This window comes from Diabrotica virgifera, chromosome 1 (genome assembly GCF_917563875.1).
Source record: "Diabrotica virgifera virgifera chromosome 1, PGI_DIABVI_V3a".
NCBI classification, from domain to species: domain Eukaryota; kingdom Metazoa; phylum Arthropoda; class Insecta; order Coleoptera; family Chrysomelidae; genus Diabrotica; species Diabrotica virgifera.
The window spans coordinates 301,470,634-301,481,120 of NC_065443.1; the positions used below are offsets into that span (position 1 = coordinate 301,470,634).

At 34.2% G+C, this 10,487-nt stretch overlaps 1 protein-coding gene across 5 annotated transcripts in view; it reads left to right on the forward strand.

The window, feature by feature from the left end:
* LOC126879180 (zinc finger protein 493-like) overlaps positions 1-10,128 on the forward strand; it is a 35,638-nt gene extending 25,510 nt beyond the window's left edge. For all 5 annotated transcript variants that reach the window (XM_050642217.1, XM_050642216.1, XM_050642219.1 and 2 more), the window contains one exon: positions 4,329-10,128. In XM_050642217.1, the coding sequence (XP_050498174.1) occupies positions 4,329-6,880 (2,552 nt within the window). In that variant the 3' untranslated portion in view covers positions 6,881-10,128. The remainder of the gene's footprint in view (positions 1-4,328) is intronic.
* Positions 10,129-10,487: the final 359 nt, after the last annotated feature.

Below are 10,487 nucleotides of genomic sequence, written 5' to 3' on the forward strand. Positions count from 1 at the left end.
CACTTTAGTCCGCTTCATATAATATTATATTGGTATACACTTTATTCGAAGGGGAAAAACCAGCGAGTTCTAGACTGAATTTACATATCTACCCCCCCTTCTAATGGTCTCAAATGTGCATTTAGATGCCATCGTCTGTGCAGAAAGCAACAAGCACAACGGCAATGGTTTATTAATACCATATTTTTTTATTTATTGTCATATAAATAATCGATATTGCTAATTTTCTTTATATTGAATACAGGGTGAGTCAAAACGCAAGTACATTATTTTCTCAATAATTTTAAATGAAACACCCTGTATTTTATATCACTATCAAAAAGTACCATTACCGTACTTTAATTTTTATATAACATTCCCTATGTCTAAATTTATTAGTTTTCGAGATATTTTCATTTTTCAGAGCAAATTAAATTACGGGTCTAATAAATCTTTCCAAATTTTAGGTAAGCCATGCCTGAATTGTCTAAAACTGACAATTTACGATTACTGATTATCAATCTGTAATCAAAGTTGGTTACAATTTTTATTATTAACTTTTATTGCTATCTATTACTATAACGGATCTACTGAGCCCCACTAATCAATCACCCTGTATGGATAAATCGATTTTTTTTCTATTTCAAACTATTTTAAAAATGTAACTAATGCAATATTTTAAAATACGTTAATAAATCGATATCTACAAATTTATGGTGGGTCAGTGGCATTAGACTGCAGATCGAAAGTTCCCTAGTTTAAACACGGATGTTGCGTATCTTTTTTAATTTTTTTAATAAATAATTAAAAGTTGATATACTTAAAAAAGTCCACGGCCTGGCATGCTTCCTATCGACCTTTTAAAAATTATAGATGAGCAGCATATTGATGTTTTAGTGGTACTCTTGAACAAAATTTATAGCTCAGGCACATTACCCAAAGAATGGTTGACGTCGATCTTTATTTGCCTCCCTAAAAAGAAAAACGCAAGAGAATGCGGCTACTACCGCACCATTAGTTTGATGTCCCATGTGCTAAAGTTGCTACTGAAATTCATCCATAACCGAATATATCATAAACTGGACATAAACATTAATGATACGCAATTTGGGTTTCGCAAAGGCCTGGGAACTCGTGAAGCTCTTTTTTCACTTAACATACTTATACAAAGGTGCCTGGACGTCAATCAAGATATATACATGTTTTATTGACTATAATAAAGCATTCGACAAAGTACGACATGAACAATTAATGCATGTCCTGGATTCAAAGAAGCTGGACTACAATGACCTCAGGATTATATCGAATTTATACTATAAGCAACGAGCAAAAGTACGTGTTAACGATCAGCTGTCAGAGGAAATTGAAATCAGACGTGGAGTGAGACGGATGCGTGTTGTCGCCAATTATTTTTAATGCCTACTCGGAAGAGATCTTAAAAAAGCTCTTCAGGGTGAAACAGCTGGAATAAAGGTAAATGGAGTTCCCATTAACAACATTAGATATGCTGATGACACTGTCATCTTAGCTGAAAATATTGGGGATCTTCAGAGGCTGGTGGCCAGAATAGCAGAGTTTGGACAAGAATACGGGCTAACAGTGAATGTCAAGAAGGCAAAGTTTATGAGAATATCGAAAACTCAAAGAAATAACGAAAATATCTTCGTAAACGGATCCAATATCGAACGAGTCGACCAATATGCATACCTTGGAACAATGATCAACTCCACATTAGATTACTTACAGGAAATGAGAATAGAAAAGGCTAGAACAAATTTTAACAAAATGAGAACAGTGCTCTGCACAAGAGATTTGAAGTTGGTGCTAAGAGTTAGGTTGGCTAGGTGCTATGTTTTCTCGACTTTGTTTTATGGAATGGAAGCTTGGACCTTTAAGGCTGCATCAATGAAAAAACTAGAATCATTCGAGCTGTGGGTGTACAGAAGAATTCTGAAAATATCGTGGACAGAACACGTCACAAACAAAGAGGTTCTGAGAAAGATGAATAAAGAAATGGAAATCCTAAATACCATCAAAACAACAAAAATTATGTCTCGGGCATATTACACGTGGAGAGAGATACAGCTTGTTCCAATTGATTATGCACGGTGTAACGGGTAGTTCTTCTAAGGACGACAGACTCAGTAAAACACAAGTTAAAAATAAAGTAAATATATTAAAGATAATTATATTGTCCTTTTCATGATCATTTTTCAGTGCGTAACAAATGATAGGAAAAAGGGTAAGTCCGTGATAATACACATTTATGACATTTATTCTAACATGCCATTTTAGATAAATCTGACAGTTGTCACATTTTATTTTCAATTTGGAATAAAAACAAATCAAATGTGATTCTTGCATTTATAAAATGGTATTTTCTTTGATTTGTATAGTCTTATAAAGTATACAGGTTATATTTGTAATATTATTATCTAATTTAAAAAAAATTATTTTTTTATTATGGCGCCATCTATCGACAACTAGAATAAATATTATAAAAATGTCACCGACGAAATGTAATCACCGACGTGCCTTTTTTTCTGTCACATACAATTTAATGCGTTAGAAAGAAATCGAAAAACTGTGACGCACTGAAAGATGATCATGAGAAATACTGTATACAGTTCAAAACAAATCAAATAAAATATAACTCCGTCTTCTGCAAAGGAAAAACAATATTAAACTTTCTTACAGTTATCCGATGATAATCAGAACGTTAAAATAATACGATAAACAGTATATTTATATACAATAACAACCTCGCTACGTTAAATCAACATAGCCCTATATTCCGATCCGGAGATCATTCCTCGCTACTACCGCACGCTGCGATAACGGTCATGGCAAGACTCCACGTCACTACGGTGGCGTCCGCCCAGGCATAGTCCCACCTCACATACGGTGAATCTATTGCCAAGCCAGCTAATGATCGTTCAATACGCGAGCAGCAGCTGTTGAGTCATGGGTAGTTCAACACGCTAGCCACGACTGATTTTCTCATTCTCCTAGCTCGCCTTAAATATGCTCTCGATGCCCTCTCCTTCGGTTTCCCCCAGCGATGCTATGCGCCAACGCTGACACTCCTTCGGTCGCCTTGGGTAAAGCAGCTTATCGCTTGGCGAGGTATCATATCGTTACAAGGGAAAGATTCAAGGAAAGAGAAGCATAGGGAGACGCAGCATATCGTGGCTGCCCAACCTGAGAGAATGGTACGGATGTACATCAAATGAACTTTTCAGAGCAGCCGTCTCTAAAATACGAATAGCGATTGCCGACCTTCGCCGCGGAGATGGCACTTAAAGAAGAAAAAGATACTTAAGATTCATAATTTATAAGTTAATTATTATATATAAATACCATTTTAAACAACCGTGATATTATCAAAAGTACTTTTTTATGATAGTGTAATTTTTGGAATTATAATTTTAACAGTTAATACACCTACTAAAAATTCATATTTTATTATTTCGAAACATGTTGTGTCCTGTATACAGTGACGAGCGTGCTAATAACCGGCAAAATAGCGCAAAATCTAGAAAACGTATTAAGTTGTGAGATAAAAAGAAATGAAACTAGTTGAGCTGGTAAATTTAGCGATATTAACATATAAATTAACATAATATTGGGTGCGTTCGGACGACCACAGCGGCTGGACAGCTGAGCCAGAAGTAGCTGTCAGACGTCACCGCTGGAAGCCAGCCGCTGAGAGATTTACTAAGCTTTCCCTATCACGGCTGGATACAACCACTCAGCCGATTTCTGCTGACCGCCAGCCGCTATGGTCGTCCGAACGCACCCAATGATTGTTTTCCACCTTTACACGTCTCAGTGGAGTATGTCAACTAAAACTGTCACTGTGACAGTGGCAGTTGCTAAACTCGTCCGATACTCTAAAGGTGGGAAACAATCAATATAATGTAAATTTTTAGGTTAATATCGCTAAATTTCCCAGCTCGACTAGTTTCATTTCTTTATATCTCATAACTTAATACATTTTCCATCTTTTGTTCTATTTTGCCAATTAGCGCGCTCATCACTGTATAACAAAACCGTGTTATTATAAAAAGTACTTTTTATTATAGTATAATTTTTGGAATTTTAAGCATTTTATATCGTCAAATTATTTTATATTCTCTCCTATAAATAATAAAAACGTTTTATTATAAAAAAGTTCTTTTTTATAAAAGTGTAATTATTTAGTAGATCTGCATTAATAAGTCCATTTCGTCAAATTTTGACTTAAGCCTACGTTCTTGCGAAGTGGCGAAATTTTTTACGAGATGTCTTGTCACGGTTTTTCTTATCACAAAAAGCAAACAAATTTTCATATTTCTTTTTTATTTCAGGTTTTGTTCACAAGGAGCATGGAATGGAAATCATGACAGCATTAACTGAACAATCATGTAATAAAGAAAAACACGTCAGCCAACATGGCGAAGAAGAAACATCAAAATTTGCAACTACTTCAAAGGAGTCTTCCCATAAGAATGATTTAAATGAGTATGTGGAAGTTGACACTGGCGGAGGCCCCTATAAATGTAACGTTTGTAATAAGGAGTTTGCTGAAAGACGTGATATAAGTAGACATATGGAATTCCACGTCAGTGGAGAAACACATTTTAAATGTGTAACTTGTTGCACGCCGTTTATTCATATAAGTAATTTAGATGAGCATATAAAAAATCACTCTGGATATAAACCTCACAAATGTAACATTTGCAATGAGGAGTTTGCTCATAAAAATAGTTTATATGCACATATGAGACTTCACACTGCCGAAAAATGTTATAAATGTGACATTTGTCTTAAGCAGTTTAAACATGAAAGTAATTTTAAAGTACATTTGAGAGTGCACACCGGAGAAAAAGATTACAAGTGTGAAATTTGTTGTAAGCAGTTTTCTCAGAAAGATTATTTGAAAATGCATTTGAGAGTGCACACTGGGGAAAAACCTTATAAGTGTAAAATTTGTATAAAGCGATTTGCTAGAAAAGGTGATTTGAACAAACACTTAATAGTGCACACTGAAGAAAAACCTTATAAGTGTAAAATTTGTATAAAGCGATTTGCTAGAAAAGGTGATTTGAACAAACACTTAAGAGTGCACACTAAAGAAAAACCTTATAAGTGTAAAATTTGTATAAAGCGATTTGCTACAAAAGGTGAGTTGAACCAACACTTAAGAGTGCACACTGTAGAAATAGCTTACAAGTGTGAAATTTGTTTTAAGCAGTTCACTCATAAAACTTATTTGGATGCGCATACGAAAGTTCACACTGGAGAGACGCCTCATAAGTGTGAAATTTGTTTAGAACCATTTTCTGCAGCAGGTTATTTGAGAATGCATTTGAAAGTACACACTAAAGAAAAGAATTACAAGTGTGAAATTTGTTTTAAGCAATTCAAACTAGATGAAAATTTAAAGGAGCATATGAACGTTCACACCGTTAAAATATCTTTGGATGCGGATGAGACAGTTCACACTAGAAAAGCGCCTTACGAGTGTAACATTTGTTTTAAGCAGTTTATGGACGCAAGTAATTTGAAACTACATTTGAAAGTACACACTGAAGAAAATAATTACAAGTGTGAAATTTGTTTTAAGCAGTTCAAACTAGATGAAAATTTAAAGATGCATATGAACGTTCACACCGTTAAAATATCTTTGGATGCTGATGAGACAGTTCACACTAGAAAAGCGCCTTACGAGTGTAACATTTGTTTTAAGCAGTTTATGGACGCAAGTAATTTGAAACTACATTTGAAAGTACACACTGAAGAAAATAATTACAAGTGTGAAATTTGTTTTCAGCAATTCAAACTAGATGAAAATTTAAAGAAGCATAGGAACGTTCACACCGTTAAAATATCTTTGGATGCGGATGAGACAGTTCACACTAGAAAAGCGCCTTACAAGTGTAACATTTGTTTTAAGCAGTTTATGGACGCAAATAATTTGAAACTACATTTGAAAGTACACACTGGCGAAACACCTTACAAGTGTGAAATTTGTTTTAAGCGATTCAAACATAAAATATCTTTGGATTTGCATACGAAAGTTCACACTGGAGAAACTCCTCACGAGTGTGAAATTTGTTTTAAGCAGTTCACTGCAGAAAGCAATTTAAAAGTACATTTGAGAGTGCACACTGAAGAAACGCCTTACAAGTGTGAGATTTGTTTAAAGCGGTTCAAACATAAAATATCTTTGGATGCGCATACGGAAGTTCACACTGAAGAAATGCCTTACAAGTGTGAGATTTGTTTAAAGCAGTTCAAACATAAAATATCTTTGGATGCGCACACGGAAGTTCACACTGGAGAAACGTCTCACAAGTGTAACATTTGTTTTAAGCAGTTTATGGACGCAAGTAATTTGAAACTACATTTGAAAGTACACACTGAAGAAAAGAATTACAAGTGTGAGATTTGTTTAAAGCAGTTCAAACATAAAATATCTTTGGATGCGCATACGAAAGTTCACACTGGAGAGACGCCTCATAAGTGTGAAATTTGTTTTAAACAATTTTCTACAGCAGGTTATTTGAGTATACATTTAAAAGCACACACTAGAAAAAAGAATTACAAGTGTGAAATTTGTTTTAAGCAATTCAAAATAAATGAAAATTTAATTAAGCATATGAACGGTCACACCGATGAACAACGTCATAAGTTTTATAAATGTGAGATTTGTGGTAGTCAGTTTAGTCATAAAAGTTATTTTGATAGCCATACTATGTATTATCACCGTAAACAAACAACTCGGAAATATCAAATTTTAAATTACGTAATGAACGATCACAATTCCAAAGGACGTTATAGATGTAAAATCTGTTTTAAGTGGTTTGTTCAAAAAGATTCTTTAAAAGAACATATGCTTGATCACTCCGGAGAATAATCTCAATGTAACTATATATCTACAGCTGCCTGCGGTCAGTGAATAGTTTACACCACAGATTCCCAAACAGGGAACAGAGAAAGAAGCATTAACGAAACTCACGATAGGGTATTAATATCAGAAGGAGAGCTACAAGAACGAATAAAAAAATTTAAAAACATAAAAGCATCTGGTCCTGATACGATAAACAATGAACTGCTAAAATATGGAAGAACAACACTATTCGTTGTGTGCAAGTACTTGGAGGCGATACGAGAAACGAGCGTGCGTGAATAGCGGAGAAATCTTGCTACTTTCTTAAATAATTCATATTGTCAATTGAAATTGTCAAATTGACGTATATTTCATGCCTACTGTCATTGAAGAAGAAAAATTATATGTTGCTCCACAATGTTGATATGGTATGCAATTATTATATAAAAGTAAATTTAATCAATTTTATTTGTTTGTAGTACTGCATTTTAATAATCAATTTTATTTACTACATACAATTGTTTACCTTTTAATACCATAGCCTAAATCTTACTTTTTCTTCTTAATAATTTTTTTGGGCTACGGCCTTGACGATTATCCAGCAACCAGGGATGGGATTCTGTGTACAATCGCTAACGCCGATCGCTTTCTATCAATATATTTGAATTTTTAGTTTTAATTCAAATATTTTCTTGTTTTACTAAGTGTCACTTCAGCATCAATTAGAGTATAACCTAGCAAAACTAGAAAATAATTCAATTAAAGCTAAAAATTCAAATATTTTCACGGCAATTGACATCGATAGAAAGCGACGTGTAGATTATCTACAGTGCACGGAATCTAGCCCCAGGACTAATATAATTGGCCAAAAGAATTAAAAGTGCGAAAATTGTTGCTGATCTATGAAACCTCTCGCGGTGTTAAACTTGTACTTTTCTGATAAAATTGTTCAAATTCAATGCACAAAACTGCCACTATCAGCGCTGGCGAAAACTGTCAAATCCCCTCTACTCATCGGCTCACAGCGGATGCTTCGATACGTATTCGCATCGAGTTTGCATACGGTTCGTTTTGCGATCTCGCGTCGAGTGTTCGTAATCCCGCCCCTGGTGTCAGGTGCATAGATGTAATAACACATAGATTATGCAAAGTCCGAAAAATAGCGTAACGCGGAGCAGTTCGGGTCGGTGGTCTATCTATCTGTCTCTAGCGGCGCGCGGCGCTTAGCTTTCTCTAGCATATGATCGCCGCTGCCTCTGTGTCTCTGTCGTTCCATTACTCTCACCCTTCACTTGTTATTTTTATAGTATCATGCTCTCACCAATTGGTAGATACGCTCACACTCGTACCACAGCATAATAAACGAGACCAGCAAGGACACTCCCCGATGCCGCCTTTGAAGTTGAAAAGTACAGAGTCGCCATTTTGCGCGTAGTACATCTCAGTGGTGATGTGATGTGTTCGTTCATCAGTGTTGCCGATGTCACTATATGAAATTATATCAAGCCACCGCTAAAATGATCAGATTTTGCCAAAAATTATGTTAAAATTTTTGATCTTGGTAGTTTCTAAGGGTAATAAAAATACATTAAGAAAAAAGTTAGTTTATTCAACTTAACTTGTTAATTCAAAAATACTTGTAACAAAATTATATGTAATATTATCATATATTATACTATAATAAAACTTCATCTGGAACGCTTTCAACTAAAATTTCCTCATCCTCATCTTGTGAAAATGAAGACTTTATGTGATTAAAATAATTTAACATTTTTTGTCTGTTTGAAAGGAGTAACCATTCTTTTACTCCTTCACTTTTGCTAACACTAATTTAATATTTGCTCACAAATCGCATTTAAACGTCGACAAACAACGATATCTAAGAAAACGTGATTTTTTTATTTCTGAAATGCTGCAGTATCAGTTATATTGCACTAACTTTATTACCCGTAAGATATTCTTTTTGAATATTTTCTGGAATTTCTGCAAAAGATTAACAATACAATCGCCATTCATCGTCAATATTTTGTGTTATGTCCCAATTATTGACATAATTCCCACAGGCATACGTATAAAATTAAGCTAAATAATATTTATTATTAGAATGTCATAAAAGTTAAGTAAATCTGATAATTATGTACAAATCGGCAACACTGTCGATTTTCTACACTGTCTGGTACTACGCGAAAAATGACCGACGATCTGCGTAGTAATAGTGCGCGAACTTTTCCCGCCTTCTAGTGTGTCACTGCTATTTTTATTATGCTGTGCTCGTACGACAACGACAGACAGAGATAGCTAGACCACCGTAGTTGATTGGCGTTACACCCCGATGCCACAGCCATAGCCACCTTTACTTAACAAGCCATGAAGTTGAAAGTTGGCAACATCTATTGGTAGACCGATTAATTCTGACAGTTCTCATTTGTTTTTAAATAATTTTCACTGTATTTACAGAGAAACTGAAATATTTTACAATATTTCGTGCTCCAAATTATAAAGAACATTTAAAGGTATGTTATTAAGATGATTTTAGTTCAATATATTTTTATATAAACTTGCGTGCATATAGAAATCCGTCCACTTAAAAATGTTGTCATCTTTAATGTCTTATTTCCTAAATCTGTTGGCAGATTTAAGTGATTTTTTAATATGTTATAGCCTAATTCTTTTACAATACCGCTGTAATAATATTGTTGCTAACCAGTTAAATTTTTATGGTGTACCGGGCATTTATAAAATACTGAAATTAAAACCCAACTATAGACTCCGGTTTTCTTAACATTCTGTTTTTTTGATTAATTCGCTTATGTTTAACAACTATATTTGTTCTTTATCAATTCAGGGTGTTTCTAAATAAGTGCGACAAACTTTAAGTGGAAAGGAACAAAATGTAAAATTTTGACGCCTGTATTTTAAATGTAATCATTTTTTTCAAATCCTGAGAAAACTAATAAGTATTTTTGAAAAATTTAAACGCAGAAGGAAAGATTACTTTATTGCCGAGGGCAGAAAGTCCCTTACAATGAATAAAATGTTTTTTAATGACATATTTGAAACTAAAAATCACATTAAATTTTCTTAATTTTTCACCCCTGTAACTTATTAAAATAAACATAGAAGTTTTCAGGGACTTTCGGCCCTCGGTCCTAACGTAATCTTTCATTCTGCGTTTAAATTTTTCAAAAATACTTATTAGGTTTCTTAGGATTCGAAAAAAATGAATCCCGTTTATATTCTTGTTATTGCTTTTTTTGTATAATAAACGTTACTTACAAGGAATTACTTTTAATATTATTTTGTACAAACTTCTAATTAATAATATTTTCGTATTCGACTCAAAAAATACTATAAATTTTACCAGAATTTGTACTTTAAAATCGTAGTTTCGAAAGCGGTAGTCCGATAGTCGGACTACGGACGTCATCAATTGCGACGTTGCCTTTTTCTCTTCATGGCTTGTAAAGTAAAGGTGGCTATGCCACAGCATAATAAACGAAACGCGTTTTCTATGCTGTGCCGATGCATTGAGCGGCATATCTCTAGCCTGGTCTATGGTTAATGTCTATGGTCAGGTGGGTTGTCACTCTCAGTTATGGTTGATGTATGGAGACCTGTAGCACCTGTAGTAAGA